Below are 19,437 nucleotides of genomic sequence, written 5' to 3'. Positions count from 1 at the left end.
ATTAGAAAATTTTGACGGATCCAACTTCAACGCATGACGTCGGAAAGTGATCTTCGGGATGCAACTCCTGAAAATCTACTATGTGGTTTCTGAGGAGAAACCTGACTCTGAAGAAGACTCTGAAGCTGAAGCCTCTTGGGCTAGAGATGATCACTTCTACAGGAGTTATCTTCTTAACTGCCTGGCCGATCATCTAGCAGATGCTTACACCAACAAGCCCTCTACAAAGGAAATTTGGAATGCTCTGGAGGACCAGTACAAGGATGAGAAGTTGTCCAAATCTCACATCATTGACAAATTTCTGGACTTGAAGTTCGAAGATGATACTGAGGTTTTGCCTCAAGTCAAAGAGCTTGAAAAGCTTGTTATGAAGCTGAAAGATGAAAAGATCAATCTTTGTCAAACCTTCATCTCTTGTGCAATTGTCAACAAGCTTCCTCCATCATGGATGTCATTCTCCACTGACATTCGGAGAAGAAAAAGACAAGTAACTTTGTCTGATCTGAAGAGGTTCATTCGGATCGAGGACGAGACTCGGACTCGCACGAAAACTGAGCTCATTGCTAAGCAGAAGGCGTCTGCTAACATGGTGGCTGCTAACTCTGAAAAGAGTAATAATTCATCTTTCAAGAAGAAGAAGTCTTTTAATAGAAAGAAGAACTAGAATCCAAAGAACATGAACGTTCAGAAGAAGGAGTTCAAGAGGAGCGGCAAATGCTTCAACTGTGGGAAGCAAGGACATTTTGCCAAGGACTGCAAAGCACCAAAGAAGGAAACAAAACACAATATCAACCAAGTTGATGATTGTGTGGCTATGCTCTTCCAGGTAACAACTCCAAGCAACATCTCTAGTTGGTGGTTAGATACGGGTGCTACTTGTTATGTATGCTCCAATAGAGATGTATTCTCTTCTTATGTTGCTACCAAAGAGAACGTATCAATGGCTGATCGTTCTGTGGTTCCTGTTCTTGGAACTGGGACTGTGGTGCTGACTCTTTCTTCGGGAAAGACTCTCACATTGAAGGATGTGAAACACGTTCCCTCAATTGCCAAAAACTTAGTCTCTGGAAGCATGCTGTGTGATGCAGGCATGAGGCTGGATTTCCAAGAAGAAAAAGCTGTATTATCCTTCAAGAAAATGTATTTTGACAATGCATATCGTACTGATGGCATGTATAAAATCAGTACGAGTGCACTCAACCCCGTTGTAAATGAAATATCCTCTTCTGCTTACTCCTCTGTGTTATGGCACAATAGGTTGGGACATGTAAATTATAGAAAACTGTCTAGCATAGAGAAGTTAAGATTACTTCCAAAATATGGGGGTAACAAACCTGAGAAGTGTGAAGTTTGTGCGCAAGCAAAGCTGATGAGGAAGCCATTTTCAAGTGTCACGAGGAGTACCAAACTGTTGGATCTGATTCATTCAGATACTTGTGACTTTAAGAGCTTCATCACTCGTGGAGGCAAGAAGTACTTCATCACCTTCATCGACGATCATTCTCGCTTCTGCCACATTTACCTGCTGAAATCTAAAGATGAAGCCTTCAGCAAATTTGTCGAGTTTCGGACTCGAGTGGAGAAGCAACTTAGACTTCAGGTGAAAAGACTCAGGAGCGACAGCGGAGGAGAATACCGATCTAAGGAATCAGAAGCATAGGAGGAGAGTACCGATCTAAGGAGTCGGAAGCATACTTCAAGGAGCATGGAATCATTACAGAAACTACTGCTCCATATTCTCCGCAATCTAATGGGATTGCAGAAAGAAAGAATCGCACATTGATCGAGATGGTGAATTCGATGCTGATCACATCTGGTCTACCTACCTGCTATTAGGGAGAGGCTTTGCTGATGGCAAATTGAATTCTGAACAGAGTACCCTATTCCAAAACTGATAGTACTCCTCATCATGAAGACTTTTGGGTAAGAATTAGGGTTAGTTTCTCATAGAGAGGTACCCCTTTTTATAAGTGCACTCTTACAAATAAGTCCTTACAACATTGACTAATCACTATCTAAATAACTCAACACTCCCCCTCAAGATGGGCGATAGATATCTATCATCCCCATCTTGTTACAAAAGATATCATACTTGTTAGACCCTAGAGGGGGGGTGATTAGGGTCTTATGCTAATCTAATCCGATTAAATGCCAATTAAAAAACTAATTAACAAGTTATCCTAGCAAGTATGAAATACAACAAGATATGTAAGCTAGGATAAGCAATATGAACAAATGAATATATCCTATCAATGAGATATTACAAATATATGAGCAAGGATATATGAACTAACACAAGGGTAAAATAAACAATCTACACAAGTGATATGTAAGCTAGGATAAGCAATATGAACAAATGAATATATCCTTTCAATGAGATATTACAAGTATATGAGCAAGGATATATAAACTCAAGGGTAAACAATCTAAACTAGATAGTGGGCAATATAATCAACAAGCAATATACAAAGGCGATATAAGATATGAACATAAAAGTAAGTGCGCCAATGCAATCACAAACAAACAATATGATTACGGAGTTCGGTCCCCACAATCGGTTTTCTAGTTCACCGAAAACTTCACAACACACTCTCGGTTTTCTAGCTCACCGAAAACCTTACAACACTCACAATGTAACAAATATAAATTTGTTCTCTACAATAGATGAGAACACAATAAAGCACAACTCAATGTTACAATCTCTCACAACCCTAATATACTATGTATGCAAATACAATAAGCTCAAGTGGGTGTGTGTAACAATGAGTGAAATGAAATCTAACTCAAATAGCAAACTAGCAATAATAAGGATATAAAAATCAGTAATGAAATTGCTAGAGAAATGAGTTAGAAAACTTCTCTAAGAACACAAAGAAGAGGATGAAGGGGATTGAGAATGAATCCCTCAATCTGCAGTTAAAGCTTCCTCCTTTGTAAACAGAAACTCAAACTCAAACAAACAGTAAAACCCTAAACCCTTGCTTAAACTTTTCTTTTCTTTTAAAACATTTCTTGGTTAGCTTGAGAGTTGAAGACAATGGGGTATTTATACCCTCTCACAACTCAGCCAAGAAACCAGAGCAAAAGACAAAACAGCCCTAAGGCAACGGTCAAAAAACTAGCCGTTGGAAGCTGAAGGAACACTCGTCGGTCGACCGGAAAATTCGTCGGTCGACCGAAAATTTTCATCGGTCGACCGGACCGGTCGACCGACAGGCTTCTGTCGCCCAGAGAACTTTTGACCTCAGGTTCGGTCGACCGAAAACAGATATGACAGGTTCTGAAAAATTGTTTATCTGATTTTAAAACACTGTTTAAAAATATCAAATAAATTCCAAAAAATGTAAAACTTTGGGGAATGATTGTAAACATAATAATAAACATGCTACAGTAACTGGTTATCAAAAAGGACTTCCCAAATGAAAAATATCATCATTTTACAAAATAGTCCAAAACATGAAAACCTGAAAATTGATATTTTGATATTTTGACTTAAACAACATTTTGAAACCTTATGAAATGATTGTATAGACTTGATAAAAGATATAATATGTTGTTATGAAGTCTATAACCTAGAAATACAATATTTTCATAAAATTGCATATTCTATGCAATATATTCAAAACACTAAATATGATTTCATTAAATATAAGCTTGTTAAAGGTGAAATCATATATAGGCATATAAACATGAAACAAAATAGTATTTTCCAATTCTATTCATTTGTTTCATAGTAAAACTTGAAAACTATCAAACCAAAACATATATGTATATATATAACTATATATATACAAAAACCAAAACGTGTATGTGTGTATATGATTGAGCTTAAAGTACTAACACACATAATATAAATTCCTAAACTAAATTACCCAAGCAATGATCTTGATCTTCAATAAGCTTGACTTGGTAATCTCGCGGATGAAGCTTGAACTTGGATCTTGAACTTTGAATAGCAAGGCTTCACCGACATTCCGCCAACCTCCTTTGGATATGATCGTTGAAGCTCTATTCCATCCATCCTCCAACAACGTTGTTTGTCTACAAAACATAGGAATGCACAAACACTAGACAAACAACATTAGTAATAAATTGTTTGTTAAACATCATCAAAACAAGAAGGCCAACAATCTCCCCCTTTTTGATGATGACAAACAATTTACAAAAAGGAATATATGCATGAAGGAAATGAACATATACAAGATAATAACTCACATGCATATAAACAAACAAGATAGATATACTCACAATATTTCTCCCCCTTTGACAACATCAAAAAGGGGACAAAAGAATTAAGAGAGCGAAAGCTCCCCCTACAAATAAGCATGGGTGAGTATGAAGCAAGTATAGGGATTGCTCCCCCTATCAAAATGCCATATAGAATATAAGCAATAAAGATCATGGCAAAACATATGTGAGCAAGCATACATGAATATGCTAAAAATTTACTCACATACATGAAGATAATGAGAACACATATAAATATGTCAATATGAAAATAGTGTCTCATTAACACAAAAAAAAATATAAAAACCATATAAAAGAATAGATTTATGAAATCAAAAGAAGAGGAACATGAGAATCATGCAAAAAGTTTTCAAATGAAAACAATTCAACCAAAAGAAATCATAAATCAAAGTTTATATTCAAAAACAATGTTTGATCAATAAAGAAAAATTTTCTTTACATAACTTGATCAAACCACTCATAGAATACATTATAAAGCACGAATAGATGATCCATTAGCACAAACACATAAATATCATCATATAAGTGAATTATAATGAATTCAAAAACAACAAATCAAAACACAATTTTTAAGAGAGGCAACAATTATATCAAGCTCTTATTTCAAAGCATAATTTTCAAAACCAAGACAAAGAAGGATAAAAACATTAAAATTCTTAGTTTGAAAATCAAATTTGTTTTGGTACCCAAGAACTCTTGGTACCAAAAGATTTAGGGACATGACCCCTATCATTAAAGCTCAAAGTCCTAGGGTTATGAACCCTCTTGGACATATATGGTGCACGGGATCGGTCATAGCAATAATTACTCAAATGACCCTTCCGATTGCAATATGTACAATGGAAAGGAAGCATTTGCTTATGTTGACCAAGTGAGCGTGCACGAAAATCATTTGCAACTAAAGATTGTCTTTTAAATTTATTTTGCAAATGAGAAACCTTATTAAACAAAGGTGGTTTACTTGAGAAATTTGGCAAGTTTGAATATTTATTCAAATCATAACAAAACTTCGCCAAATGGCCAAATCTACCACAAACATCACATTTAAACTTTTGTGGTCTTTTAAAATCATTTGGCAAAAGTGAAGTCTTTTTCAAATCATAGCAAAATTTTGCCAAATGGCCAAAACGACCACAAAGATTACATTTAAACACATTAGTATGTTTATGATGTGCATGATAAGCATATGCATGTGTATGTGATGAAGAAGCTACATGAGATGCACAAGAATGATTAATATTCTTATGTTTTTGTACATCATAACAAAACTTAGCTAAATGACCTTGACGGCCGCAAATAGAACACTTATAAGTTTTGCTATACATGTGTGCATAATGAGTGGATGATTTTGATTTGGTCTTGGCACAAATGTTCATAAGCTTCTTATGGTTATTAATGCATATTTTCAAAGTTGAATCTAAAGATAAAATGCATTTTTTCATAAGATTCAAGTTTTCATTTTTTGGCACATATGCACCTTTAGAAGTAGAACATAAATAGTTATTTATAAAAGAAGCTGTATTATTTTTTATGTTCTCTACTTCTAACATGGCATCAATCTTAGCATGAGATAAGCTAGAAATGGATGATGATAATTTCTCATTTTCAATTTTAACATATCATTACTTTCTTTAAGAGCAACATTTTCTTTGGAAATGATATCAAAATTGGAAGCTAGCTTCTCATGATCGGATATAAGTTCTACATGCTTGCTTTGTAAATTAATGAAATCATTTTGCAATTTGTTAAAGGCATGTAATAATTTTTCACTAGCACAAGCAAGTTCATCACTAGATAAATCATTATCGGGTTCGAACTCGCAAACCTCACTAGGGCTATCGCCTAGTGCACGTGTGCATGAAGCTCCATATGAACTTGAAGCGGGATCCTCCAAAGCTTGTCGGATCGCCTCCAAGTCTCCTTGATGCGCTTCTATGAATTTCCATAATGTATAAGCGCTATCAAAAGAATCAAGCTTGTTAGACATAAATGAATCAAATGCATTTAATAAAAATTCTAACATAAGCTTGTTCATAATAAACATCTTTTTATCATGTTTGCTCCACTTGGATTTCTCCAATGTGGGCACAATATAAGCACAATCAATGACTTCGCATAAATCGATATTTTTAGATTGAACAAATATTTTGAATCTAAAACACCATTGAGCATAAGGGAAAGCATTGAATTTAGGAGCAATACTAGAATCATAGCCTAAACAAGATGCATCATTCATATTCATAATTTGTAAAAATATATGCAAGCAAGATACAAATAAAGCTCAAAATTAGATTAGCACAATAAGCTAACTTGGATCTTTAACTCAAGGCGATTAGACCTTAAATCAAAGAGCACCAAGCTCTGATACCAATTGTTAGACCCTAGAGGGGGGGTGATTAGGGTCTTATGCTAATCTAATCCGATTTAAGTGCCAATTAAAATTAATTAACAAGTATATTCTTGCAAGATAGATATACAAGAGTTATGTGCAAGAATAAGCAAAATGAACAAAGGTAAATATCCTAGCAATGAGATATACTATGAGATATATGCAAGGATATATGAGCTAACACAAGATGATATATCCTATCAAAGAGATATACAATATGATATATGTATAGGATATGTAAACTAACACAAGGGGTAAACAATCTAAACAAGATAGTGGATGATATAGATAATGAGCTAATGACAATGGCGATATAAGATATGAACATAAATATGAAAGAACGCCAAAGCACACTCAAACAAGCAATATGATCACGGAGTTCGGACCTTCCGTCCTACGTCTCCGCTCCCCACTCCCGGGGAGAAATCCACTATCACAACCGGGTTTTCTACGCTCACCCGAATAACGTTTACACCTCACAGTGTCGGTTTTCAACGCTCACCGATCAACGTTCACACTCACCCTCACAATGTCGGTTTTCAACGTTCACCGATCAACGTCCACTCCTCACACTCGGTTTTCTAGTTCACCGAAAACTTCACAACACACTCGGTTTCTAGCTCACCGAAAACCTTACAACACTCACAAAGTAAATACAACAAATTTGTTCTCTACAATAGATGAGAACACAATGTAGCACAACTCAATTTTACAATCTCTCACCACCCAACTATACTATGTATGCAAATACTATAAGCTCAATGTGGGTGTGTGTAACAATGAGTAAAATAAAATCTAACTCAATTAACAAACTAGCAATAATAAGAATATGAAAATCAATAATGAAATTGCTAGAGAAAAGAGTTAGAAAACTTCTCTAAGAACACAAGAAGAGGATGAAGGGGATTGAGAATGAATCCCTCAATCTGCAGTGAAAACTTCCTCCTTTGTAAACAGAAACCCAAACTCAAAACAAACAGTAAAACCCTAAACCCTTGCTTAAACTTTTCTTTTCTTTTAAAACATTTCTTGGTTAGCTTGAGAGTTGAAGACAATGGGGTATTTATACCCTCTCACAACTCAGCCAACAAACCAGAGCAAAAGACAAAACAGCCCCAAGGCAACGGTCAAAAAACTAGCCGTTGGAAGCTGAAGGAACACTCGTCGGTCGACCGGAAAATTCGTCGGTCGACCGAAAATTTTCATCGGTCGACCGGACCGGTCGACCGACAGCTTTCTGTCGCTCAGTGAACTTTTGACCTTAGGTTCGGTCGACCGGTGCGGTCGACCGAAAACAGATATGACAGGTCTGAAAAATTGTTTATCTGATTTTAAAATACTGTTTAAAAATATCAAATAAATTCATAAAAATGTAAAACTTTGGGGAATGATTGTAGACATGATAATACACATGCTACAAAAACTGGCGGTCGACCGAAATCTGACATATTCAAAAACTGTTTTGCTGATTTTAAAACCCTGTTTAAAAATATCAAATAAATTCAGAAAAATGTAAAACTTTGGGGAATGATTGTAGACATGATAATACACATGCTACAAAAACTGGTTTTCTAAAAAGACTTCCCAAATGAGAAATACCATCATTTTACAAAATAGTCCAAAACATGAAAATGTAAACATATGAATCTTGACATTTTAGCTTAACCATGTTTTGAAACATTACAAAATGATTTTGTAGACTTAATAAAAGATGTATATGATTATTGTTAAGTCTATAAACCAAGAAAACAATATTTTCACAAATACAATAGAAAGTAAAACGTATGAGTATGTATATGAAAATATATTTGTTTCATATCTATGAAATTAAACCAAAACAACTTATCCACATAGAAAACAAGCATGTATACACATTTTTTTGGAATTTATTTGTAAAAACTTTGTTTGTGGATAAAACTAAAAACCAAGATGTATATGTATATAACTATATATATATATATACTAAGAAACTAATAAATGTGTGTGTGAGTATAATATTGAGCTTAGAGTATATAACACACATAATATAAACCTATACTAAATATACCCAACTTGATCCAAGCAATGATCTGGTCTTCGATGTAGCTCAACTTGGTAAACTCGCGGATGAGGCTTGAACTTGATCTTTAACTTTGAATTGCAAGGCTTCACCGACATTCCGCCAACCTCCTTTGGATATGATCGTTGAAACTCTATTCCATCCATCCTCCAACGACGTTGTTTGTCTACAAAACATAGGAATGCACAAACACTAGACAAACAACATTAGTAATAAATTGTTTGTTAAACATCATCAAAACAAGAAGGCCAACAATACTCTCTAGAACCTAATCCATTTGTTAAACAATCAGCTAATTACTCTTCTGATTTCACATAGTTCAAAGTCAGAACTCCTCTATTCAGTTGCTCCTTGATAAAGAACCGATCGATCTCCACATGTTTGGTGCGATCATGCTGAACTGGATTGTTTGCAATATTAATCGCCGATTTGTTATCACACCAAAGTTGTAAGGAGTCTCTTCTAAACAAGCGCAGCTCAGATAATATATTTTTGACCCACATCAACTCGCACAGACCAACTGTCATAGCACTGTACTCCGCCTCAGCTATAGACCTAGCCACCACATTTACTTCTTGCTACGCCAAGATACGAGATTGCCTCCAATAAATACACAGTAGCCTGTAGTGGACCTATGATCATCCATACAACCCGCCCAATCAGCATCACAGTAGCCTTCAATTCTCAGATGTCCAAAACTTCTGAACCACAACCCATTTCCTGGGCTTCCCTTAATATATCTAAGAATTCTGCGAACTGCCTTCATATGCTGCTCTCTGGAATCATGCATATATCTACTCACCACACTCACGGCATGAGTAATATCAGGTCTCGTATGGCATAAATATATAAGTCGTCCAACTAATCTTTGATATTGCTCTTTACTCACTGGGTCACCACCCTCGGCACACATCTTATGATTTTGCTCGATAGGAGTAGATGCAACTCTACACCCTAACATCCCTGTCTCTGAGAGAAGATCCAGAACATACTTCCGCTGAGAAAGCACTATACCCTTTCGCGACCTTGCAATTTCAATTCCCAGAAAGTATTTCAACTGCCCTAGATCTTTAACTTCAAATTCCTCTCCTAATCTTTTCTTCAATCTTAGGATTTCTTCAACATCATCTCCAGTGATTACAATATCATCAACATAGACCGCCAGAATAGTGATACGAGTTTTGGAGTGCCTGTAAAACACAGTATGATCCCCATTACACTGCTTGTACCCCATACCGCAGACCGCCAACCTGAATCTGTCAAACCATGCCCTCGGAGACTGTTTTAACTCATACAAAGACTTCTTCAACTTGCACACCTTCCCAGCTATTTGAGAAGTAGCGAAGCCTGGTGGAATCTCCATATACACCTCCTCTTGAAGATCTCCATGCAAAAAGGCATTCTTGACATCTAGCTGATGTAGTGGTCAATTGAAGTTGGCAGCACATGACACCAACACTCTAACAGTACTCATCTTTGCTACTGGAGCAAATGTCTCGTCATAGTCAATGCCGTACATTTGACTGTAGCCTTTAGAAACCAATCTAGCTTTGTATCTGTCGATCTTGCCCTCTGGAGTTTGCTTAACTGTATACACCCACTTACATCCGACAGCACGCTTCCCAGCTGGCAAAGGTACCAGCTCCCATGTATCATTCTTCTTCAAGGCCCGAAGTTCCTCTTGCATGGCACTCAACCACTTAGGGTCTTGCTTAGCGACCTGCCAGTTGTTAGGTACAGGAACTGAATGCAATGATGCAATGAATGACTTATATGCAGATAGAATGGATGCATATGAAATATAATTTGCAATGTCAGTATCCCAACTACCAAACTTAGCTGGAGGTTTTCCAGCATTAACTCTGGGGGTTCTGCGGGGCAAGACGAGAGTATTAGAAGTATCAGGGAAGAACTCGTTACCTATCGACTCAGGTGGAGAAGTCACTGGAGAGGAGGGACTTGGGACATCAACATTTGTGGGCACTGGCATAGGCACAGGAGGCGGCTCATGCTGTTGTTTCTGTCTCCTCGTGTATACTCTCAGCTCCCCCTGACCTTGACTGTCACCTCCTGAGTCGCCACCACTACTCGGCGATGTACCATCACTACTCGGTGACTCAAGAGGACATGGTCCTTCCCCTTCCCCCCCCCCCTCTCTACTAGCATCAGTAGAGTCATCTCCAAACAAGGAACTCAACTCCGTCTTCTCCCCATAAAAAGGTTCAAACTCCCGAAAAGTCGCATCCATACTGACAAACAACCTTCTTTCAGTGGGACACCGACACTTATATCCTTTTTGGCTTGATGAGTAGCCAACAAAAATACATTTAACTGCTTGCGGATCCAATTTACTCACCATCATTCTGTGATCTCTCACATAACATGTGCATCCAAATACTCTTGGTGGAACAATAAAAACATTCGAGCCCAAGAGCATCTCACATGGTGTCTTCATCCCTAACACTCTTGATGGCATCCTGTTGATCAAATAAGCTGATGTCATGACAGCCTCACTCCATAAAAACTTAGGCACATTCATTGTCAACATCAATGGGCGGGCCACTTCCAGTAGATGCATGTTCTTACGTTCAGCTACCCCATTCTGAGCAGGGGTGTCTGGACAGGTGGTTTGATGAATGATTCCCTGACTAGAGATGAAAACGGCAAACTCCTTGTTGACATACTCAGTCCTATTATCTGTTCGGAGAATCTTCACCTGCACTCCAAACTGTGTCTTCACATAGGCCGAGAAGTCTTGAAAACATTTGTAAACCTCAGATTTCTGTTTCATCATGAATATCCAGACCATACGTGAATAGCAATCAATGAAAGTAACAAACCATCTAAAACCACTAATAGAGGTAGCAGGACATGGTCCCCAAACATCAGAATGGACAAGTGCAAATGGTTCACAACTTCGAACACCAATCATTCTATAAGTAGAACGAGTATGTTTTCCAAGTTCACATGCATTACAAAATAACTCTTTTCTATCCACTTTCTTCATTAACTCAGGTTCTAATCTATTCAAACTCTCAAAAGATAAATGCCCTAACCGGCAATGTTGAAGCATCGCTTCTGCCTCTGGCCCTCCGCTAACAGCAGTAGCAATCATTGCAGTCTCCCTATCCAAGTACCAAAGACCATCACGCCTGATGCCAGTCCCAATCCTCCTCCCAGTTTCCTTCTCCTGAAAGACACACAAATCTCGATCAAACAACACGGTGCAATTTAATTGATCAATGAGAGAGCTAACTGAGAGTAAGTTAACTGGAAACGAAGGAACATGCAATACGGATGACAAGGTAACAGATGAAGTGCAATGGACTAAGCTAGTACCTCTGATGGGTTGAGATGTCCCATCAGCAGTCTGAACTGTCTCGGGATGCATATGCTTACTAGGATAATATAATGCAAACTCACTAGATGTTCCCGTGACATGCCTAGATGCACCTGAGTCTATGATCTAATCAACATGAGTTTTAGTGGATGCAAGTACCTGAACCTGTGTACCTTTGTTCGCATGAGCATAACCAATAAAGTTACCAAAGCATGTAGTTGTATCCAGATTCTGAGTGACTTGTCTCTTGCCCTTCGAACTCTCAGCCTGAAGCTTGAACAGACGTAGTTTCTCCAGCTCTGTTATTTCAGCTCCAGTCATCCCAATAGTAGCCTGGGACTCATCTGCCACAGCTAGGTGAGCAACTCCTCGGCCTCCACGTCCCCTGCCTCCTCGACCTGCACGGCCACCTCTCTGTCCTCTGCCTCCTCGGTTGCCACCAGTGTTACGGGGTTGAGGGCAATTGTAGCTGAGATGTCCTTTCTTTCCACAATTATAGCACTCTCTATCATCTCTGATGTGAGCATCCGGAACCACCAATGCCGAGCGGACAGCAGGTGAGGCCTCACCTGTCATCACCTTCTGTCTGATCTCCTCTTGTTCCATCGATGCAATAGCCTCATCCAAAGAGGGAAGAGATGACAGATGGCACATTGCTGCCCTCCTCCCCTCAAACTTTGGGTTCAGACCCTTAAGAAAACGAGCCACACGCCTGCGCTCAAGATATTATCTCCCCAAAAGAACATCTGCCGGATTTTGTAGCGATAATAGATCATAGTGATCCAAATCCGCCCATAAGTGACGTAGCTCTGCTGCATACTAGTGGACTGTCTTCTCCCCTTGTGTGCTAGCATCAATCTTCTCCTCCACTTCCATCATCATCATCACACTCCCAGCTCCAGAGTACATCCCCTCCAATGTCCTCCAGACATCAGCTGCACTTGAGATAGACTCCACCATCTCAGCTATGGTTGGAGACACAGAAGTCAACAACCAAGAAATCACCAGAGAATTAGTATTACTCCATGTGTTCCACTCAGCACTCGTCTTATTCTCCGGCTCAATGCATTCCCCCTTCACATACTTTTCAAGTCCTTTGATTCGAAGGTTCAGCAATGCCCTCCGAGACCAACTCAGATAGTTTCTTGTCCCCTCAAGCTTGATGTCATTCGGCAGCAACTTTACCCTCTCCATTACCTGCGTCGACTCCGATGTGGTCACAACCGACCTACTAGAATTCTCCTCTAGTTTGGTCTGAAATACCCTGGCTACCCCCTCCAGGATCTCCTTCAATTCCTGACTAGTCACAGGTGTTCCCATTTTCACAGTTGACAGCCCTTATCTCAAACCCAACATAGAAACAAGGTCAAACCCAACTCAACTACAAGTAAATATCTCCAGTCTCCACTCTGAAAAAAATATCACTTAATCTTCAACTACAGTTGACAAGCAAATATCACTTAATCTTCAATCAAACCAGTCTTAAAAAAATCAGCAGGCCCAATCTCTTCCCAAGGAACAAGTGCCAAACTTAGCTGGTCGGATAAATACGCAGGAAGCATCGAAAAAAATGGTAGAGAAACAAACGACGGAGACTGGTCGCATCGCTTTGACCTTGATCCCAACCTCTCTCTCTCCAAGTATCGAATCAACCAAACCAAAAACGCTGATGAGGCGACCCAAGAACGCGATACGAGAGTGAACCTGAGGATGCGATCGCGGCGATGAGGCGGAGGGAGGCGGCGGTAGGGGAGATCGGACGCCGGAGACAAGTCTGATCCTCGTTTTCGTCAGATCTTCGTCGGATCTCGTTGGATCCGAGGGGGGTTCTTCGTCGTCTTGAGTTAGCGACAGCGGATCTCGTCGGGAACCGGTCGGCTCAGCGGCGGATCGTCGGGCTTCGTCAGCTTTCGTCGTCTTCGTCGTCTTGAGATCAGCAACAGCGGTTCTCCGTCGTCTTGAGACCCCGATCACGCCTAGCTCGCGAGAAGGATTAGAGGCGAGAGACACGGGTGACGCCGTCACATGGCTCTGATACCATGAAGACTTTTGGGTAAGAATTAGGGTTAGTTTCTCATAGAGAGGTACCATTTTTATATAAGTGCACTCTTACAAATAGGTCCTTACAACATTGACTAATCACTATCTAAATAACTCAACAGTTATGGTTGGGATATCCAAATTCTTTGAATAGTCTCAAAGTGTTAGGGTGTCTCGCATACTTTCGAATACCAGATATCAGAAGACCTAAGCTCGGACCAAAGGCAAACAAATGTGTATTTCTTAGCTTTGCTGGAGATAGCAATGCATGCAGATTCCTGGACCTTGGAACCAACTCCATCATTGAAGCTCGGGATGCAGAATTCTTTGAGGATAAGTTTATCAAACATAAAGGTTTATTGCTCAAAGATGTAGCAGAGAATGCTAGTACATCAGATGCACAAGAGGAGCCAGTCAATGATGAAGGAGTTATCGAACCATCTTTCAAGCGCGTCAGAAGACAGAAAGATTTTGGAGATGACTTCATCACCTATAATGTGGAAGGAGATCCATAGACTTTTCAAGAAGCAATGCAGTCAACAGACGTTCTTCTGTGGAAAGAAGCTGTAGATGATGAGATGGATTCATTGATCCAAAATCACACTTGGGAGCTGGTGGATGTACCTCAAGGTGCAAGTCCTATCAGTTGCAAGTGGATCTTCAAGAAGAAACTTCGTCCTGATGGTACTATTGAAAAGTACAAAGCAAAACTGGTGGCGAAAGGATTCTCTCATAAAAAATGTATACCTGATGGTACTATTGAAAAGTACAAAGCAAAACTGGTGGCGAAAGGATTCTCTCATAAAAAATGTATAAGGATTCTCTCATAAAAAATGTATAGATTTCTTTGATATCTATGCACCAGTTTGCAGGATCACTACCATCAGAGTGCTTATCGTATGGGCGACAATTAAAATGTTCGTCATACATCAGATGGATGTGAAGACTGCATTTCTCAATGGAGATCTCACAGAAGAAATCTACATATACATCAGATGGATGTGAAGACTGCATTTCTCAATGGAGATCTCACAGAAGAAATCTACATGGAGAAATCAAAAGGACTTAATGCTCCACCTGGTAAGGTTTGTAAACTTGTTAAGTCATTATATGGACTTAAGCAGGCACCAAAACTCTGGCATGAGAAGTTCGATGGGGTTGTCCGCAACAATGGGTATCAAGTCAGTGAATCTGACAAGTGCCTATACATCAAGGTCGCTGAAGAAAAGGTGGTGGTTATTTACCTTTATGTGGATGATATGCTCATCATCGGGAGTGATTTGGAGATAGTAACATCTACCAAGAAATTTCTCAGCACAATTCAGCATGAAGGTCCTGAAACTGCGGACGTGATTCTCGGAATCAAAATCATATACTCTGAAGATGGTATTGGATTATCTCAATCTCATTATGTCGAGAGCATGCTAAGAAAGTATGGCTACTACGACCTGCCAGAACTGTCAGTGTCATATGATTACAATAAGAAGCTTCGACTGAACACTGGAAGACCAGTAGAGCAGCTGAGGTACTCAAAGATCATTGGGAGTCTTATGTACGCGATGAGCTGCACAAGACCAGATATAGCATTCGCTATAGGAATGCTTAGTAGGTTCACAAGTAATCCTGAAAAGCTTCATTGGGATGATGTCCAGAGATTGATGAGATACTTGAAAGGAACTACAAGTCTGGGCCTATTCTACATTGGATATCCAGGTGTAATCGAAGGCTATTCAGATGCGAGCTGGTGCTTAGAACCAGATGAGTGCAGATCTACTGGAGGATTTGTCTTCATCATGAGTAGAGCTGCCGTCTCATGGAAGTCTAAGAAACAGACCATGATTACACAGTCATCGATGGAATCTGAATTCTTTGCACTCTGTGTTGCAGGAGATGAAGCTGAGTGGCTCAGTTGTATTCTCCGAGACCTTCCATTGACGGAATTGCAAGGTACAATTACTATCTATTGTGATAATCAAGCGGCGAGTGCTGTGGTAGCAAACTCAATGTTCAATGGAAAGAAACGGGCCATTCGTCTGAAGCATGGCTATTTGAGAGAGCTCATTTGTCAAAGAGTCATCTCTGTGATTAACGTTCGATCTTCAGAGAATGTGGCTGATCCTTTGACTAAGGGTCTGAAAAAAGACATAATCGAAAGGACGTCTGCTGGGATGGGTCTCAAAGTTTTGTAAATCTTACAGATACTTACCATGTTTATTAAGTTAATAGTTCAAAGCTTATGCTACTAATAATAAAATAATCAGTTCAAAAGTTAAGTAAGATTTATAAAGTTTGGTGAGTCTTACAAATACTTACCATTTACATCTAGTTATTAGTTCAAAGCTTATGCTACTAATGACAAGATAAATGGTTCAAAAGTCAAGTAAGATTTACAAGTGAAAGGGTTCAAGTTTTCTTGGATTAGTCGGTGTCTAAGGCAAGGTTTGGGGGTTGCGTAACGCGCTCCGTAAGGAACGAGGTACTTAATTGATCTTTGATTAACCTCTAATAATATCCTTACCTGGCTGAACTACCCGAGTAAAACTTTGATCTTTTTACCTAGAATCCTATCTTATAAAGGGGATGGCTGTTAAGCCTTAATGAGTCCAAAGTATTTTGAATGCAGGGTGTTAGATAGGAAACACACCTAAAGGACTCACCTAGAATCCTATCATGAGAGAGGATGGTTATTAAGCCTTAATGAGTTCAAAGCATTTCGGATGCGGGATGTTTGATATGAAACATGCCTAAAGAACTCACCTATGCATGGGTCGAGATTTGGCCGTCTCCTATGGTGTCTTGTGGAAAGATACCTAGAGCTCTAGCAGAAACCAGGATATGCACAGAGCCATAAATGTGCAAAGGCAAAGACAAAGACAAATGTGGTTCAAAGTAAAAACTACCACAGATAAGTTTGATCATGTGTGATCGCTGGATTTTTAGACATGTGTTGGTTCAAGTCTCTACGACACCATGCATAGATCTTTTATTCAGTTGGTCTAAAGGGGATTCAAGTCTTTGCGACATCTACCTTACGCACAACGATTGAAACGACGGCACCATTACACGACACTAGTTTAAAAAAATTTGTAGGGGATTGTTGATAATTTTTTAATCAGAAATGGCTTTTTGAAAAGATGTTGCCGTCTTCTTTGAAAGAAAAAAAAACAAAATGATGGGTCCAGCATACTTTGAAAAATATAATTAAAACGTGATTTAAGGATGCTGCAACCGTATTTTTTGACAGAGTAAAAAGGGCGGTGCCAAATTCGTTTGAAAATTATAAAAGGTGGTGGGTCCCACCGATAAAATATTATTAGTGACGGATCCCACTAATAATATTTTATTAGTGCATAGTGTTTTCCCAAACGCTATAAATAGACCTCAAATCCTTAAGGAAAATTTATTCCAAAAACAACAATCAATATATACAGATATATATTATAGAATAGCTAGTGCTAGTAGGAACAGTGCCCAGACCGAGAAGGTCTTATAGATCGAGGAGATCTTTGTCTAGGGAGATCAAGGAGATCTTTGCCTTATAGATCGAGGAGATCTTGACAGTACTAGGTTGGTGCACACCAGAGTACTGGACTGCTGTTCCTGGAAGCAATTTGGTCTTGGGATCCTTGCACCGGAGTAGGCCAAAAATAGCTTTAAGCACAACGTTTTACAAACGCACAGCAGCTGAGTTGAAAAAAATTTAAATTACTATACTTCAGATTTCTTTTAGTTATTTGTTGCTTTATATCTGTATTATTCCAGATTTAACCACAGGCGCCAACAAATACAAGAACAAGGGTCGAATTTTTAATGAATATTTAAGTGCTCAAATTTGATTGGTTAACACCAAATACTTAAAATAATTTGATTTCTCTTAAATGATGGAAGAACTCTCAGAAAATGAGACTCCAAACAGAAAAAAGAAGAGGAAAACAGAAGGTACAGCCATAGTACACCAGCATTACATATCAATGAATAATGTTTAAATAAAAATTCAAGCATCTGTTAACCAAAAAATTTTGTTGACACCAAAACAGATTGCACTAGCAGTAAAGGAAAACACTTAGATCGCTCGAGAGTGAAAAAGTCATGGTCAAAATGGCATATAAAAACTGCATGATAGAAAATCTGGAAGCTCACATTCAAATGCAAAAGAGTTTTCTCAAAATGGCATATAAAAACTGCATGATAGAAAATCTGGAAGCTCACATTCAAATGCAAAAGAGTTTTCCTTTACTGGTTTTAATTTAGACCGACTTGCTGACTGCATGCTCACCAATGGTAGTGTCAAAATGCTATCCTGACTATCCATGAATCACAACTTTGCAATAGTATGATAAATAACCTGTCGTTCATATGCGCATGAGGATTTAACTACCTAATTGCTACATAGCATAAAAAAGAAAAAGGCCACAAAAAAAATGACAGAGCAATTAACTTCCAGATGAATGTAGGAAACTAAAGCCCTTCTCAGAAGACCTTAGCTCCTGCACTGAAAAATTGCTTCCCAATTGAAAGAACTGTTCTAATCCTGAATGGTTTCTCAAAATTAAGAAAAACTAAAACAAAACAATAGCAAAACAACCTATAAATTAGAAACAAGAAACAATAACTCCACAAACTGATTATGAGGAAAACCGTTACATGCAATATTCATCATTCATCATGATTTAAACGAATACTATATACGTCACAAATATCATTTGAAAAACTTCTAGAAACGAAAAAAAGCATAGATCTGATACGTTTAAAAAAGAACACTTAAATGATATCAGGTCATGGAATTAAATCTGTAGCAATGTTAACACACCGGGACTAAAATAAGGAAGTAAGGTAGCATATCATTAAGGAAAAGAGTGAGTTGTATGCAAATACAACTTTTCTTCCTTCCCAAAATGTCATGGCCAAATATAAATCTATAAAGACACCTGACAGCCACATCTCTATTGAAAAACATATTCCCAAGATAAATACTATAGACAGGATAGCTAAAAAAAACAAGGTAGAATATTTTTACCAAAACGAAAAACTCAGCCGACATAAGAGAAAAGAGTAACCTAGACTGTTTGTAGAGGTTTGCTTGATATGAGACCACAAGTTCTAAGTAGACCACAAACTACAAAAACAGTGGAGTGTAAGATCTATCTATGTTATTATTCAAAAAAGAAAGCAAGAATTAAAGAAAACTTAAAATAACATTAGAGAGAAGCAGTTAAGAAGTCTGACTATTGATGCACAACAACTCAATAGTCTTGCACACTCATACAGTAGAAAGAAGCAGTAAGAAGAAATGACTGACTTACCATGTTCAACAGTAACAATAATAAACACTTTATATACATTTATAGTAAAGAACAATAA

General features: G+C 38.4%; 1 protein-coding gene across 1 annotated transcript; it reads right to left on the bottom strand.

Annotated features, from left to right (window-relative positions):
• On the bottom strand, positions 9,265-10,059 carry LOC109826619 (uncharacterized mitochondrial protein AtMg00810-like). The gene has a single exon (XM_020393642.1). The coding sequence runs from the start codon at positions 10,057-10,059 to the stop codon at positions 9,265-9,267; it is 795 nt and encodes a 264-aa protein (XP_020249231.1).

Source organism: Asparagus officinalis, chromosome 10 (genome assembly GCF_001876935.1).
Source record: "Asparagus officinalis chromosome 10, Aspof.V1, whole genome shotgun sequence".
Lineage (NCBI taxonomy): Eukaryota > Viridiplantae > Streptophyta > Magnoliopsida > Asparagales > Asparagaceae > Asparagus > Asparagus officinalis.
This window is presented reverse-complemented; position numbering and strand designations above follow the sequence as displayed.

Excerpts from the sequence above, each read along its gene's own strand:
- LOC109826619 (XM_020393642.1), bottom strand. The coding sequence starts at position 10,059 with ATGGAGATTCCACCAGGCTTCGCTACTTCTCAAATAGCTGGGAAGGTG.